At 41.0% G+C, this 18,240-nt stretch overlaps 1 protein-coding gene across 1 annotated transcript; it reads right to left on the bottom strand.

Moving 5' to 3' along the window:
* Window positions 1-927: 927 nt before the first annotated feature.
* RAB14 (RAB14, member RAS oncogene family) lies at window positions 928-18,161 on the bottom strand. Its single transcript, XM_026094446.2, has 8 exons — window positions 17,917-18,161; window positions 9,978-10,036; window positions 8,758-8,811; window positions 7,052-7,229; window positions 5,779-5,845; window positions 4,796-4,883; window positions 4,444-4,474; window positions 928-3,110 (listed from the first exon to the last, which is right to left on the bottom strand). The coding sequence occupies exons 2-8, from the start codon at window positions 10,027-10,029 to the stop codon at window positions 2,933-2,935; spliced, it is 648 nt and encodes a 215-aa protein (XP_025950231.1). The 5' UTR covers window positions 10,030-10,036; window positions 17,917-18,161; the 3' UTR covers window positions 928-2,932.
* Window positions 18,162-18,240: the final 79 nt, after the last annotated feature.

Below are 18,240 nucleotides of genomic sequence, written 5' to 3' on the forward strand. Positions count from 1 at the left end.
AGTTTCTGGCTAATGTTTGTAAGCATTTGGTTAAGCTTTGGTTCTGATGCTTCCTCTGTATTGTTACACTTATTGATCTTACCAATTTTGTAATAAACTTGCACTGGAAATACAACTTTGATGTAATGAAATAATAAAGCCCTAAGGCTGGCAAGACACTATCAGTTACTTGAGGGCCCCTTCATGCAAAGAATATATTCCACCTTCCCAGAGAAACCTCACACAGCCTGAGAGCAGTTACCTGGAGTAACTGCTCTTCCAAAGCCCTTATCCCCTTTCTATCTGCACCCTCTTTGAAAGGGTTTTAAACTTGTCCCTTTCATCCAAGTTACTAAAATATAACCTTTGCTCTGTAGTAAGTATCACAACATATGTTACTGTTGCATTTGTTATTCCTGGTGAAATGTATCTCTGCAGTTTGTTCTGGACTTCAGGCTGAGCGTGCTCAATCTTAATGCACCGGCCCTACCTTTTCAGAAATAAGGTAGAGCCAGGTTATAGGAGAAACTGGCAAAAAACAAACACACACACACACCACACCAACCAAACACCTCTCAGTAAAAGCTGTGATGCTGCCATTACTTAAAAATTTCCTTCTTAAAAATTAACACAAGTATTTAAAGCAATTACCATCACTACAAGGGCTTCTTGCATAATTTTAGGTACTAGCTCACACACTCAGCAGTTTAATAAGATGCTTTTCTCAAGAACCAGAGGCCTCACTTTAGGCAAGTGGAAAAGGTAGCTTTTGGGAGTCAGGTGCTCCTTGGTAGATAAAAAGCAGCCTAGGACTTCAAATGTGAGAACTGCAACAGTCCACACTGAACAGCTCCAGGCAACTAGCCCCCTCAGAAGTCACAGCATACATAAACAGGTCCAGAGAAGTACAAGCAGATTAATTCTGAGAGCAAATAACACAACCCAGTGTAGTTTATCTAGATACAGGTACTTTATTTACAAATATTTAGATTAATAGCATTGTTACATCAAATGAAGAGTACAGCAGTCCAAACATCCTTTCTGTGACAGAAACAATTAAGACCTACTGTAACTTATTTTGGGAATAAAGGTATTGCACCTTAACCAGCTGTAGTCATTAGAACATTTGCTGTACCCAAATTTCATTTCAGCAGCAGGTCATGGTCCCTGGGCAAACCCCTTTGTGGTACAACCTTCTTTTAAGCAGGATGCATTAGCTATAGATCTTGAACATATCACTATTTTATTAGTTAAAAAAAAGAAAAAAGAAAAAAAGGACTAACCAGACAAAACAAAGGGACAGTGTACAAGTTACTCAAATCCTATTGTTTGCACATTCCAGTTTTGGCTTTTATTTAACATTGACTGTACAATACTCTGGTACCACTGTTTACTTACAAGTCTGAACATTGTAGAGTTTTAGTGTCTAGACAGGGATTTTAAGACTACTTTGTATTTTAAACACTGCAGTAAGACTAGGAGTTGGACATTTGATCACTGTTAAGCACTTGCCCCCTTACAACTTTAAAGCACATTTTACATTTTCCAAGTGAAGCCTCACGTGAAGTATGGTACTGCATGTAGAGCACATCTGAATTTTGAACAAAGTAGAAAACCCCTCACGTACTATAACAGAATCCACATGTGCAGTCGCCACCTGAAATCTCCTCTTTATACAAGCAGGATTATAGCTTGCATCATCCCACAAAGGATGTGTTTTGAGTCTTTATTAAGAAGAAATCTAAGTCCTAAGAAAAGAAAAACCTCACACTGTATTGTTAAAAAATACAGAAGTAGTTAAAAATCCCTAGAGAGCACATATGTTGTTGACTGTCCAGTTCAGTATCTGACCATTCAAAAAGTTACAGGTATAAAAGCGTAAGATGTGCAAGAGAACCAGCCTTTGTATACAATGCAAGGCAGGTAATGAAGCCCAATAATGCAAAATGCTTACAGAAGAGAAAAGCAGGTTAGCACACTGCTGATTGCACAGAACAGGATTAATAAAATGGCATAGATATACCACAGTGCAAAGATGAAAGACATATTCCACTAGTGTTAATTTCTGCATTGGGATTAGAGCTCCCCCAGCACAATGTCCACTGTCAACACCAAGGAGTTAAGCCTATGTTAGTGAACTGCAGTTACACCTAGTTTTGTAGTACTAATGGAGCAATGTGGTCACATATAGGTCCATACTGTACAAACTGATATTTTCTTACATACTGTTCTAATGCCAGTAATCATTTTCTTCATTAAAATCATATACACAGGATGTATTTAACTGTTAGCTCAGTTCCTTCAAATTTTATACATATTTACGTTCTGTTAACAAATGTAAAGGATTAAAAGTGGCAAAAAATGATGTAAAGCTGTGAGCACAAGAATTAATGGATTGTTTCCCTGTGCTAGGCTAAGATGGAAGTAAGTTGTACACTCCTGCACCAGCCCACCCCCTACCCCCAACACACACCACAGGGAATGCTTTCAACAAGAGCACATTGTTACAGAGCCCCTTTCTACCCTCAGAAGTCATTTCACAGCAAAACTTACCCTTTACTATGGACAGCTCTAAACAGTTAGAGGTGGGGAAGAAAGGCTGAAGAATCATAAAATTAAACCGTACAAGACAAAGCCCTGCAAAAGTGTAAAATCAAGAGTCCAGCATCAGTGCTCAGTTTAAATTATGTATTGGTGACACTATCACAAGGACAATCAAGGAAAAAAAAAAAACTTCTAGATTTACCATGCAGGAGAGATTTTATTACTCTACTTGCCTTTGATAACCTGATTACATCTAAAGTCATTTAGCAGTTTAGTACTGTGTTAAATTGTTTTCTCAGAGTTTTAATTAAACCCAATAAGATGTACAGAAGACAGTGAAGCAGTCAAAAGCACCGCTTCCAACAGAGAAAGGTGAAAGGTCAGAAATGGAGCCACGAAACAGAGGTCACTAGCAGCCACAGCCTTCTCTCTGGGGCTGGGGTTCGCTGGTTAGCCGCCCCCCCTGCGGGGCTGACGGTTTGTGCTGTACACCCGATTCTGCAGCATTCAGATCCAGGCTTCCATCTTGGATATTCTGGTATATTTTCTTGGCAGCCTCCAGGAACGCATCCTCCACATTCTCTCCACTATGAAGAGAGCAGCGGGAGTTATTTAGGCTATGCTTCAGGAAAGCAACACATTACGGAAGCAGCTGGCTAGATACCCTTGCTGAGGCTGGACAGGTCACCAAGTTTAAAGCCATTGCTACCCTGTTCTTACAGGCATGAAGAGTTTACAGCACACTAACCAGACAAAGTCCAGTCACCTTTCTACAGAACAGCTTTTGATATGGCAATTCACTCCCTAGCTATTATATTTATTAGGACTAGCCATTGATACCACTGTCTATAAAAACATTCAGTCTCAAAAATAAGCTAAGACACCTGAGTTACATACACAGAGCCATTTCCAAAGAGGCTAAGAGATAGCAAAGCTCTGCAGAAGTTTTGCAGCATGTAATGAGCCACCTGCATTAAACATGTTGTGCCTTCTCCCCACTCCCCCCACCCCATCAGATTTACATACTTTGTCTTTGGAGCAACTGACCCAGTCAAATAAACTAGCAAGGAGTTGGGCAGAACAGCTACTGTTTAAGGACTGATGTTTGGAACAGAGTTTTACAGTACTAAAAGCACACTGCTCATTACACATTTTAGCAGGATTCTAGCTTTATATCAGGGTGTTGCAAGCAAACTGATAACCCAAGCTGGGCAAGAATCCCAAGTTGGAAAACAGCCTCCCCAGGTGTTGGTGGGAAACTGTGGAGAAGTCAAGCAGATTCCTGGCAATTTCAGCAACAGTTGGTTGAAACAACACAAGTCCAAGATTATTATTCTTACTGATGAGGTGGCAGATTCCAGCTATGAAGAGTTCAGAAACAGACTCACAAAAGTCTTACTAGGTTTGTAAACAATCTCTAGTAAAAGTTAGAAAATTCCATTAAAACAGGTGCCAATTGGCACCACACCTACTAGTGTCATAGGAGATCTAATCCCTTGTGTTTCAGCCAAGGTGGCCTACTGCAGATAGGGTGCAATGATTCCTTTTAGCGACCCAGGGAATGAGATGTCTGCTACAGAACGGCTTGAAACATCCCAAGAAAGTAACACACTCAGTCTACTTGGGGAACCAGTTACCCACATCCACACCCCAGGCAGCAACAAGGCTTTAAACTACATGAGTTCAAGTCTTTGCCTGAAATACAGTATGTCGTCTATTTTCCAAGTTACCTTTAAGTCAAAGCCAACAGGAACTGAAACTGCTAGGCACACTTTACCCTCTGTGAGGACTCAAAAGTATTCTTTTCCTTCACTTGTAGAGTCCTACTATACCTGAACCCTATGACAGTATTTAGTCATAAGAAATATATTCCAGTCAAACAGATACCATCTAAAACATTCCTCTAGACAAGTCACTTACGTTTTTGCACTTGCTTCAAGGAACAATAAACCTGTTTAGAAACAGAAGTGTAGCAGTCAGTTAACACAATGCTTTGAATAGCTGTGAATCAGTCATGTTTTGGTCTTCAGATTACATGCAAAAGACTATTTTAGTACTAAATAATTTTATGACTAAGTTAAGGCGTCAATATGCAAGCTGATTTCTAGAACTACGCACAGTTAGAATCAAGCCAGACTATCTGAGGCACAGCAGAAGTTTGTATATATAATTACATTACTTTGGAAGTGTAAGCTTGCAGCTACCAATGCTGAGGGTTCACTTTAACATCACTATCTTGTAGGAAATGTAACAGCTCAAGAGAAAAACACACCATTTTCTTCAGCAAATTGTTTGGCTTCTTCATATGTAACATCTCTCTGTGCTTCCAGGTCTGCTTTATTTCCTATGAGGATTATCACCTGGTTCAGAAGAGAGAAAATTAGTCCAGAAAATAGCTTACTTTTTCATTACCACCCTCTTTATTAAGAGGTGAGAAAAAAAACTGCAAAACAACCCATGCATCTTCAGGAAAGCACTGCTCTAGCAGTGCCCCCCTCTGTGAAGTCAGGAGTAAAGTCTCCAGCTGGCACATAATTTGTCAGGTTGTTATCTCATGAGATGAGATCCTAAAAGGCAGTAGTTCTGCTCTAAATTCAGGAAAGTTGTGCTCAGAACTGCTTCCTGTGTTTGTTTAGCCATCTGCTAATCCAGCCAGAATCTTTACAAGTTTTCTTTTGTCACAGCAGAATCTTTGCATGATCTTTGTTCTAAAGTATTTTATGGGCATTTAGGGAAGACCAACTATACAAAAGACCAACAGTTTTGTTGGTTTTCAAAGAGACACAGAGGATCCTCCTCCCCCACCATCCCTCCAGAAGACCCGGAGAGCTTTTTCTTGAGACCTAATTTATTCCAAACTAAGAAGATGAGTTAGTATTTTACCTAATTACCACCACAAGGCAAGAAAAGAGTAACAAGTTTAAGGTTTGTTCAGAGTTAACCATAATTTTGCCTCTGACTGCTGAAAATAGGCCCCAGAAGGCAAGAGACAGCAATCCTTTTGGCAGAAACCACTGCTTTCCAACACAGGAGTCTACACTTTGGCTGCAGCAAAGGAAAATGAGAAGAACTCACTGATGTACTGCAAAAGGTGAGGACTTAAGGATATCTCAGAGCTAAGTAGTTTAGAAAAAGAGATGGCTTGTCCAAAAGAACATTGCCAGCAGCACACTGCAGATGCTTTGGCCTAAACCTTCTACTTCTTGCTTTGGGATAAGAAAAGCTTGCTTTCAAGCCAAAGAAAGTCCAACTTACAGTATTTGGATTGGTGAGATTCCTTGCATCTGTCAGCCAGCTGCTTAAGTGATTATATGTACTTCTTCTGCAAAGAATTAAGTGAGTAGAGTTTTAGCTACATGGATTTTGGGTTTTTTTTTTGTTGTTTTTTTTGTTTTGTTTTTAAGTACATAAGTGCCAACAGTATGGTTAGCAGCCATTAAAAATACTAACATCTATCATCCCTTTTTGTCTTCCCAATCTCAAGCAAGACAAAGCAGTATCATCTTGTTTGGGCTCAGACTAAGATTTCAACAAGACAACTTTTAATCCACAGAATACACCTGATAACACAAAAGCATGGTGGAAAGACAGACCAATTCACACTTCCAGTATGTGGGAGTATTGCTTCCCTCACAAGGACAACATTTATATGGTGTTGTATAAAAAGCATTAAAGGATTTCCTGTCAAATACTCTTAGGGAACACTGTACACTGGAATACCACTTAGGTAACAAACAGTGCATAATACTATTTGTGCTTTACTCAAGATTTAAGCAAATGGAAGACATAACCACAGACACAGAAAACAAGAGGTGCATTAAGAACATCAAGAACAGCCCCAGAAGAAGACTGGGGATATCTGAAAGCAGAAATATTTAATGTTGCACATCTGATTAAAGATGCTGCTAAAAGAACAATTACTTTTCTTTTTTTAAAAGAGAAACTGAATAGCTTCTAAGCAGTCTCCTTTTGTTTGGAAAGTCTGACTTCTAGGCCTCTTCATTGGCTAGTTTTTCAGTTCTCCCATATATACGGAATCCATTAAGCATGTTCATATAGCCCACTACAATAAATATTCTATTTTATGCCTACTAAAAAATATTCCTGCCAAGTAAGCAGCAATATCCATTCCCTCTCTCCATCATGAGGGAGAGAAAAAAAAAATCCATGTACATGTTTAAGGATGAATTCAGCTCTTTAAACAACTTCAGCACAAGCAGTCAAGGCCTGAAACGGCAAGATTCTCAGGTCTGTCAGCAGTGAAGTCTTCCAAGAAGAGCAGCTCACTTCAAACTCTGTATGTTTCTTTTTTTTCTTTTTTTCTTTTTTTTTTTAAATATTAATTTATTCAAATAAAGTGTGGTAAATTTTGCACAACAGGATGCAAATCCATCCAGACACTGAGTCAGTTAAGCACAAGTCTGGGGGACAGACTTAAGACAGTTAGGTACAAGGCTGCAGCATCCACACAGCTTGTCAAGTACACATGCAGCTAAGATACAAGATGCAACAGTCAGCGGCACCTTACCTGGTAATGTCATAGACCATGAGAGCCCCTGCTGCTCCTCTGTAGTAGCTTCGCGTGACAGCCCTGAATCGTTCTTGTCCTGCTGTATCCCAAATCTGTAGTTTAATTTTTTGGCCACTAACTTCAATTATTCTTGTGCCAAATTCAACGCCAATTGTGTGGGGACAGTCCGCCATAACTGTCATGAAAGATAAACGTACATTTAGGTCTTTCTAGTATGAGGCCTCCCTTCTGCAGAGATTTTAAAACCACCAGCTTTCAGTGATCTTGACTACATTTTTAGCCACTAAGAAAGCATTTTACAGTTACAGGACCCAAATTGCATCACTTAACCAGGAATAAAATGGATTATTTCCTGAATTGCTGTTAGTTTAAGAACAGAGTTATAAAATTCCTTGCCTTCTCTGATGCATGTACTACTGATGCTGTTTGGCCATATAACTCAGAAGGTAGCAAGTCAGCTGATTCTCAGTCTATCTTTGCAGAAACGGTTAACTATTTTAATGCAGTAGAAAAAGATAATTTTTAGACAATTGCTAAGACAGTTAAAAAGTCCATAACACAACTTCAAAAAAAACAACTATCCATGCTATTACCCAACTGAAACAGCCTGACTGTCCACAAGAAAAAACCAGTTTCATGAGTAGCTGTAAGTATAGCAAACAAAATCACACCTTTCCAATTACCATAAACTCATTCTCAGGAGAGCTCAAGAAGATACAGAAAGAGTGAGTATCTATCTATTCAAGCTGCCTCGAGTCAGTAATAGTCTCATAGTACAGCTGTTTCACATGTTAGTTTCCTTCTGTTGTAACCTTTCTGCTTAACATTAGACTTCTCATGACTTTTAAAAACAAGACACAGCCTCTTCAAGAACTTTGCCATACGCAAAGGAGTATTTAAACAATTGCTTGATACTTGGTTTTGATTAAGAGCAACAGCTAAATATCCAATTTTTACTGGAAAATAGGAATATTAGAAAAGAGGAATACTTGAACTCTAACTTGTACCCACTTACTACTGCATCTAGAGTAGCACAGGATTTAACTTTGTACTAATAAATACTTGAGACATACCCGAGTGCAAGCAATATGGAAAGACATAGCTCTTACCAGCCACTGCAAACTCCAATGCAATGTGCATTAGTACAGAGAGTTGAAGTCAATTCTCATTTAGTGATGATGGCATACATGCAAAGACTATTAGTCAAGACAGAATGCTTAAGCCTTAGACTGCTCCTGCGTGATAGCCTTAAATATCACAAGTCACAGCAGCTATGAAAAATTTCAGCGCTAACAAGGGGGAGTCAAAGAACAATTAGTCCTGGTATGTTTCTCTCAAAGTGTTTAAGAGCATTAAAAATTCCCAAATGTTTATGTCCAAACTACACTAATATTAAAAAGCATGCAAGTTTTAGCCAAGACATTTCACTGTTTCACATCACAATTTCCCAGAAAAAAAAGCTGTAACAAGGGGGACAGCCTTCCCGCTTATCACAGGCAGGACTGGCTAAAGCTGCAGTCTTTCCCATTACTACATGAGCAGTTTTGTTTGTGTATCTGCAGGTGTCAAAACAAGAATCTAAGTACAACACAAACCTATACAGATGAAAGACACCACTTCAAGATCATGCATGACAGAGGCAGAAGGCAAAGAAGAGGGATTAAGCATATCAATTTATAAACTTTGTGAATTGAAATACTCACATTTCTTTTCTGTAAATTGATGAAGCAAGCAGGACTTTCCTACACCCATGTCCCCTGTTATAGAAAGAACAGTTTTAATTGACATCACAGAACTGTTGCAGCAAGCACATCTCCTCACTAGCAATCCCACACAACAAATGCTACAGTCATCCCAAGCCCAGGTCTATCAGGTGATGTCCTATACCTAGTTACAGTCCCTAAGCTTATCAATTTTTGCAATATAGCTTTCATTACAGGTAAAGAGCTGAAAGAAAAAGGTGAAGGGGAAAAACACACAAAAGAAGATAATCCGCACTGTTGACTTTACAACTATTCTTCCACAAGGTCATGAAAAGTTGGCCTGCTAGAAACCGAAGTGTAACCTTAATTTATTTTTCTGGCCATTTCCAGAAGAATAGCAAAGTTAAATACACAGTCAAGGGCCTGCCCTGCTCCTGTGTTGCTTGCAATTGCTGGTAAGAACTTCAGGACACTGACAAACAACCAGGACACACCAAGAAATTGCCTCTCTTCCACTGATTCACTTAAGCAGTGCTAATGGTGAGAAATAGTAGGATCTTCCAAGCACCAGTTTTTCCCCCCACAGGGGGATGCCCTCATAGCAACCTGACTCACACACCGTTAGAATAAGACTGCAGACCACTGACATCTACACAAAACCATTAGGAATTAAATAATTAACAAGACCAGTTTGCTGTCCTTGTAATACTTCCCCCACGCATACACTTCCCACAGATTTTGCAGTTTTCCTAAACATAACCTTTACACTTAGGGAGAAAGGGACTGCATGCATCAGTTTTTAGCAGGCAGGTTTTCTAGTGCTATGCAAAAGGCTAAGTGTTAAGGCCCTAACAGTGAAGATGTTCACGAATACTGCACTACAGAAAAAAGTAATAACTATATTAAGGTGAGCCTTACAAAGGCCTTGGTATTTGCCCCACTCCCCGTCCGCCTGCCACCAAGAATTGCGAAGCGGCGCACAAGAGCTTACTGCCTTTGTATTGTCAGTTGCTAAAGCTTTTCGAGCTAGCGTGCTGATCTGTGAGGAACTGAGGCTGGACAAGTAACTGCACTGAGGAAAAAAAAAAAATCACTACTATGTAACAGGAAGTCAACAATAGTTGAGCGACAGAGTCTGCAGGCAGGCTGTCATGGATACGGATACCGACACAAGCAGGTATGTGTGCTGCTGAGGCAAACATTTTCCAGTTCATACTTACCAATAATGATGTACTTAAAGATGTAGGAGTAGTTGTAAGGTGCAGTTGCCATTGTGGCGCTAAAATGAAGAAAGAAACAGCATATATCAGAACTGGTACTTACTCAGTCACCCAATTAACCCAGTTTAGTTCATATGAGAAAAAAATGGGGGGGGGGGGAAATCATTCGCTCTGAACCTCTGCTGATCAGAGCTCTGTAAGTAGAAACATGCTCTGAGTCATACTGATATTCATTTTTATCAGGAAAAGTTTCAACCTATCAAAAAGCTCGAGTAGCTTCTCGCTTTGTACACAGTCAAAGAACAGACAAACATACTTGCTAGCAAAACAGCTGGTACGTGAACTGAAAATAAGATTGTTTCTTTTGGAGTCAGATTTTAAGAGGTCTAACTAAACCAGCAACTTGGAACTATTACCACATCCTTATTTGAAACTTGCAATAGGAACAAAATACAAACTGCACTGTCTCAAACAGATGACAATTACTTATAAAGACAGCACAGGAATGCTGAATTAGCCATACACAGAGTCTGGACTTGTACTTGCCCACATTAGAAAACCGACAAGCCATAAATCAGATGTTCAGGAAGGTAGTCAACATTTCTGTGGCTTTGTCAGTATAGCAGCATTACGTATCTAGCAGTTTCTCTGTTCCCCTCCCCACCCCCAAATACACCTCACTGATTTGACAAGATTTATTCACTAATCTATGCTTTATAGTGGATTCATGCAATATTGTCAAAGTTATATTGAGGTAAATACTTCCAATATTGCAAAATGTTCACATGCTTTCCTATACACAGGAAGAACTGGAACTGATTTCAGCTGTTTAAACCTGCAAGAAGTAATAGTTAACACACCAACTGATACATCGCTCAACCAGGATTACAAGGCTATATTGCACAGATACTGCAAGTTAACAAAAAGGGTGTAGAGTACCTGCTTATGTCCCAGGTTAAGTTAAACTACATACTGTATGATCGGTTAAGCAAATGGAAGATCTGCTCTAGGAATTCACCATATCCTTTCCTGCTCAGTAGATAGCCAGCCATTAAAAAAACGTGGCACTTCTATAAAAGACATGGCTTTACCCTAGAAATACAGATTCAGTCAAGTGTTAGCCACATGACAAGTGAAACTAACATTGTAAAGAAATAGAGGAAAGCTTATGAATCTGAAGCTTTCACAAAAGCAAAGCAGTGTTTCTTCCACCCAGATTAATCCATAACAGTCAACTCTAGTCATAAGAAAGAAGGTGACTGACGACAAAAATCTCATTCATGGTAAACTGCCAACAGCCAGCAGCTCACAGAACTGAGTTTTAAAGCAAACACTTTTATCTAGACCTTGGGGAGAAGAGCACAACCCAAACAGGCACATAAGAAAGGTTTACTGTGTGCCAGCCAGTGATCTGCACCTTGCCTTTCCTTCATGCTTTGCTTAAGGCATGGAAACCATCAAATCCTACTATTCCAAGCAGTAAGCAAAATGTCTACACTAAATCCTATATATACACACACACTACTCTATTAAAGCAAGTTTTAACCAAATTAGTAAACCAATTTTGGAGAGCAATTCTTGTATGTGTTGGCAAAACAGAATTCCACCACTAAATGTTGCACTGGTACCAAGAGCAGTGCTTTTATCAAGAAGATCTCAGAGGGAACCCCTCTAGAGCAGTAGAGGGAAGGCTAAGGCAGCCACTCCATGCAGCTTTTGTCACCTTCAGCCCCCAAACTCCACAGACAGAGCACTTCTTACCACTATTTTGAGTGGGAATTCAGCTCTGCAATTGAGTGTCACTGCCCTGTAGCTGCTATCAGGCAAGCATCAACTTCATTGTCCAATTTCCTATATAGGTGGCAGATCTTCCAGCTTCAATATGTGCACTGATTATTTTCAACACTGGCAAATAAAGGCATGTAACTGCTCTTCAGAGTTTACTATTAATGTATATTTGCAGAAACACCCAATACTTCAAGTCTTCTGAATGCATCTTCATGCATTATGTTCTTCTCCAGCACGTCCCGCTAGCAGTAACACTCAAGTTGCTAGCATCTTCTGATCCAATGCACTAGTACTTACAGAAAGCAAGCAACGAGTTGAGAGTAACCTAAGTTAACCTAGATGAACTATGTTTATGGCTCAATTCAGTTTGATGGCAGAAAAGGTTAAACTGGAAGATTATAATGTATGTAAGTAGAGATTAAAAAATGGCTTAAATAGGATAGTTTATATTTGCAAGTACTTCAGGAAGATAGCATAAATGCACTAATTTTCACTGAGAGCAGGTGGATACTGCAGCTAAAATACAAAAAAAGACCAAAAGCCCTAATACATATCTAGTTTGAGAGATCTTTGCTTTATTCTCAAGATGGTAGCATCTATTAACTCACATAGGTCTCCAAAAAATTCAGCATTGTGAACTCCAAGATACAGAAGTACTCCCGCGGCTATAAAGTTTGCACCATAGAAACTCAGGTTTCTCTCTCTCTCCTCACAATTCCAGTCGGCTAAGGAACACTAGATACTCAGAAGTACTCAAAGGAGTCTCATGTTTTCTGAGCACCTGACTTTACAATTTCTTTAGACTTTACAGTTCTTTAGGGGAACATCTCTTACTGCCTAAATTTCTAAGCAGCATTGTTGGAAGGGGAGGAAGAATTTTTCAGTATGGACAAATTGAACTCTGAGTCGGTTATAACACAAACTGAATTTGCTACAAGTCTCTAAGCACAGCCTTTACTCTCAAGTATACAGTTCTGTTTACTTGACAGACTGTTCTTAAAATAACATTAGGCCCATAATAAGGGAAAAAAGATACCAGAGACTCCACTGCAAGCACACAAAGCTAGTGCTCTCTCCACAGCTTGCTAACACACCAAGAAACAGATTATTAGTAGCAACAATGACACAAAAATGCACTCATACCATGAGTCTAAACCTTTGTCTCAAATCCAAAACAGTTGCTTGAGAAGCTATTGCACACTTCCACAAACACAGATACTAGGTTTAAACACAACTTTCAGAGGTAAACAAATTGAAAAGTAAAGCTATGCTATGGCACAACATTATTCTAAGGGACACGATACAGGAAAGATTCTGAAATACTCCAAATTATTATTGATGGTTTCTCTTTTGGAGAATTCTCTTCCAGAGAAGAGAAGGCCTTTTAAACACACACTTTTAACACTCAGATTCCAAATTTGAGTACTCCAGTTTTTCCCTGTTTAAAGAGAAATGATGCAACAGAAGTGAAGAAGTTAAATGAGAGTTCTAGGCCCTAAGCGAGTCATCCAGGCTTAAATCATTCCACCTTGCAGCTAGCAACAGTTTAACCTCCCTAACAGAACAGAATCTCCCTAGTAGTTACATGTTTCAACATTTTACATCCTTTCAGTATTCCAGTAACCAGACATGAATGACAAGCCCTGCTGCAAGACACTCAGGTTCTAAAAATAGACACAGGTGGCTCACAACAGCTCTGTGATGTAGCAGTAAAAATAAATGAGACACTAAACACTGAAGACTTGGTGAGAATTCAGTCTCGGAAAGCTTACAATCTCAGAAATACTATAGATGAAAGAAGGAAGGCTAGGCAAGAATAGTGCTTAACAGCATTCGTTAATCACAGAATATTGACCCCTTGCATTACTATGTAGCTAATATACATGGATAGCATCAGCCATCTGGAGAGAAGGGAGTTCTACCCCCAGCTCACAGCCTTCTGCTACAGGCACATGGAATCTCCGTGTCCAATACTGGGGGGTGGGGAAGACTGAAAAAGTTGCACACAAGCATACACAACTTACCTTCAGCCACCACTGACATCATACAGCACGACAACAAAGCTAACCAACCATGAATTTACTGGTAACAGAAAGTAAAAGGAGTTTGGTCTGGAAGCCTGGTATACACAGTCAACTTCCTTATGGTAAATTCTGCCGACTTAGAACAAATTCTAGCTCTCTTTTCAGAGGAAACACTTCCCCAGAGATTAGAGTATTATTTCAGGATGGCAGCTAGCCAGAGGGAATCATTCTTCACTATACACAGACCTTTGCTAGCTTCAAAACCTGTACAATTAGTTTCTATACTGCAGTTATGACTAGAAATTTTATAGCAATTAGTACCACTACAATCCATTTTTCATATACCAACTCCTCCCCTAGAGGCTTTTTTAAGGTAAAAAACTTAATGAGATACTAGTGACATCTTCTGTATTTCCTCCTCTAATCAGTAAGCACTACATCTGTATTTAGATTACTGAAGCCTTATTTCAAGTATCAGCATCTATCTGTAGATAACAGAAACAAGGATGTTCTAGGTGCAGCGCTGTGGCAAAATTCATTATCAAGACAACATAATTGCAAACATCACATCCACACCAGCTTTGATGAGAGCTACGAAGTTCCTTCTAGCTGAACTCAAGGACACAGTCGATTTTAATTCTTCATCGATATCACACCACACAGAATTTTCATACTTGTTTCTTGCTCAACATAAAGCTATGCTACTAGAGGAGACTAGAACCTGTATGCACAGGTTTTATTAGATGCCACATGTGCTACATACCATGAGCTGGCCAACCCACACAGAGATGATACCTCTAAAAAGTGGCTACCAGCTTCAAACTCTGGATAGCCCAATTATTATGTGTTCCCCTTAAACTTACTACCCATCAGCCAGAGAACCACTGTCTACAGATAGTCTGAAGCAAGAGATGTTTTGCATTTAATCTAACCATCCAGGTGTCTTCTTAGTCATTCAGCAAGGATATGCAATGGGAAAGACTCCCACAGGTAATGCTATCATATCACCCCTTTCATAATTTGAAACAATTTTTAAAGAGCTGTTAGCTTTTTAATCTGGAAAACATTAGTCAGTTACAAGGAGAACTGTATACAACCACTACTACTATTTAAAAGGGCTTCTAAGTCCCTAAGAGAAATTAATGGGTAGTTATCCTCTTTACCAGGGCATAACCTTCCTTCTCTTTCCCACATATTTACATAAACATTATTAATTTCTTCTTAGTCTTCATCATTAAAGTGAGGGTGGGGGCTGGGAAGAGGTAGGAGAATGGCTTCAATTCATAATTGTGCTGTTTCCCTGATGGGACCTCTGTCAAGCACACAAAACTGAATGTGGTACTCTAAAGGTACCAGTTAGACTACTGGAAATATGGCCTATAATCCCATCAGCTAAGGCCTTCTGTAAAGCCATACCACACTGAAAGGTAATAACCATTTTGTTTTCAATTAATACACCCAAGCAATGAACTCCCACAAGTCTGTTGTTCATACCAAGCTATAAGATCTAGTACTATTAAATTTCATTGTGGTTTATTACTTCCAACATATAGGAAAAACTTAAATGTCCTTGGCATATCAGCCCATTGTGGGATTTTTTTTTTTTTTTTGGTTTGTCTTCAAAGAGTCCTCTTCTAAGATTAATCCTTGAGAAATCTCATTAGAAGGTTGTTAGCAGCCCAATACTTTCCCCTTCACATCTATCTGACACCATTACTTCTTGCTGGACAGTTCCTTACTCATTCTTCAGTTCTTCTAAAGTCATCCTCTCTAGTTTAGTTTTCTGATTTGGGCTTCAATAAATCCCCTGGTATAGCACAAGACAGTAAAACTGGCTGAACTGATCATCATGTAGGAAGTAAAATGACTAGTGACAATCAGAGATATCAGCCAGGCAGACTTCCTGTGGTCTGCTTTTGAAGATCACTCTGCATTTCCCCATTATCTCTACATCCAGTTATTCTTTCTCTGAAAAAGCACAAGGCCTTCACACTACTGGGCTTAGACTAACAAGCATGCACCCGTATATACCCTTATTTCAAGCTGTTCATACCCTTATTTCAAGCTGTTCTTGAAGTGCATTTGCTACATTCTTTAATCATGTAAAACACCCCAACTCAGACTGAGGTCTATTAAGTACTTCTAGAAATTCCACAGCCTTTTACCACCCTTCCTATATGAGAAGGTTGATTTTTCTTTTTTCCTTTAAATCAATGCTACATATCATACCATCTTCACCTTTTGATTTTCCTCAGCAGTTATCCAGTCATACTCCCATAGTGTTTATCCTTTTAATGGTTTCACATCATACTCTATCAAGCTCCATTTTGTTTCCAAAACTTCTTGTATTCATATATACACACCTCTCATCTCTTACTAACCACACCTAGCACCACAGCTAAATTAAATATGACATACCTGTGCTCAATGAGAGCACTCTCTGATGTCCACTCTCTTAGCCATAGGAGTTCTTTATCCATTTGCATATCCTCATTTACCCACTTTCCTCTTCCTATAAAAGGAAGTCTAGTTCAACCTGCATCATGTGTCTGAGGTTGTAGAACTAAGTTTCAGGTATCAGATGAGCTTAGAGAGAGCACATATGGAAGCCAGAAGAGTTCTGTTGTCAGTCTAATAAATCAATACAGAAACACATGAAGCTATTTAGAGTCATCAGCTTGGAAAAAATACATTTTTGAACAAAATTAAGTAAGGTCTACTTCCTTTGCTCCAGGAAAGAAAAACAGCAAAGTGAGAAATAGTCATAAGTAGATTCCATTAGACACACAGGAACAAGCAAATAATTTTAAAGTTCTCTTTACATTTTTAATCCTAGTACCTTCAGTACAACAGGTTTGTTCTCAGACTGCTGTCCTTCACAATAATCTTTTTCTTGTCACTCTCGGAAAGAGAAAAGAGGAGCTTCTTCCTACAACTCAGATTGAGGACAGATTCAAATCCTACAGGAAGCTAGCAACTTCCTTTTTAAGCCCTATTCAACTATATGAACTTTAGTTATGAAGTCTTCCAGAGTGGGATTTTCTTGCTCATGCCTGAGTAATGCCGAAGCACGACAGGCACCCAATCCAAACTGGGATAGAGACAGATCCCAAAAGAAATGCATCCCATATGAAAACATTTAGGTATTGGAAGAGTTAGATTTCCAGCTTGTGGGTTGAAATCACTCAAGTAGTCTTTGTCCTAAAAATCAATCTATGAAAACATTTGTAGAGCACCTTTCTCCTTCAGAGATTCACTCCCTTTTGGAGGCCTAGGAAGCACAGTCCACATTAAATAATCTCACAAGCAATAGACCTGTAGCCAGAAAGACCCCAACACAGACACTTTTTCCCAGGTTGTCTGCAAGGATGAAGCCACTATGTTTTCAGTTCAAGACAAAACTATTCACCGGTGTCACAGAATCCTTAAGAATGCACTGCAAATAGGCAATACACAGCTAGGTGGAAAGAAAGAGAAAAAAGAATTTCATTCTTCTGTTTGGACAGAATAGACACTGACAAAAGGAAAATAGAGAACAAGTCCAGAATGCTTCTGTCACTTCCTTAAATAGGAAGCAGCAAATCCTTGCTGCCTGTCTTTTTTCAAAGATGAAAGTTATTTTTCTGTCCAAGCTCATGACAGCCTGGCTCAGCACAGAGCACGGGCACCGCCAGGCACACGCGCAGCATGACACACGCCCCGCGCGAACCACCTGTGTGCGGCGGCAGCAGGTGAGGCCGCTCCCGCACGGCCCGGGCGCAGGTGCCGACGGCGGGCAGCTCGGCGGGGAGCGAGCAGCGCGGGGCGGGCAGCGGCGACCAACAGCACCAGCGCGGCAAGGCCTAGCTGCTGCCCGGCCCGCCGCGGATCCACCGCCCCCTTCGGCCCACCGGCGCGGGGGGCACGGCCCCGGCTAGGCCCAGGCCCCGGGCAGCGGCAGGAAGAAGGGCCCCCGCCCGGGCCGGGAGGCGGAAGGGAACCTGCCCCGGCCCCGCTGCGGCAAGGCCCGGCCGGCGCCGCCGGGAGCGGAACGCGCCGGCCGGCGGGAGGGCGGGCGGGCGGCGCGGCGGGGCCTAGCGCGCCAGGCCCGGCCGGGCGGGGGACGCCCCTCCCCGGCTCCCCCTCACCTGGGCTCGGGGAGCGGGTGGCTGTGCAGCTTGGCTCTGTCGGCGGCAGCCCGGTCGCCCGTGTGGGCCCTGCGAGCGCTCCGCTTCGGGCTGGGCAGCAGCCGGGCCGGGTCTCCGCCTCTCTCCGGGGCTCCCTGCAGCTCAGCTCCGCTGGCTCCACTGCGCCCCCATCACCCCCCCTTATCCAAGATGGCGGCGCCCCTCGCACGGGGTTTCCCCTCCCACTCTCGACGGGCGCCGGGGCTGCACAAAGGTAGGCGCGAGAGCCCGCGCCGCAGCCAATCGCGGAGGCCGCGCGCTCGACGGGGCCCGCCTCCCCACCGC

The sequence above is a fragment of the Dromaius novaehollandiae genome, chromosome 20 (assembly GCF_036370855.1).
Source record: "Dromaius novaehollandiae isolate bDroNov1 chromosome 20, bDroNov1.hap1, whole genome shotgun sequence".
NCBI lineage: Eukaryota > Metazoa > Chordata > Aves > Casuariiformes > Dromaiidae > Dromaius > Dromaius novaehollandiae.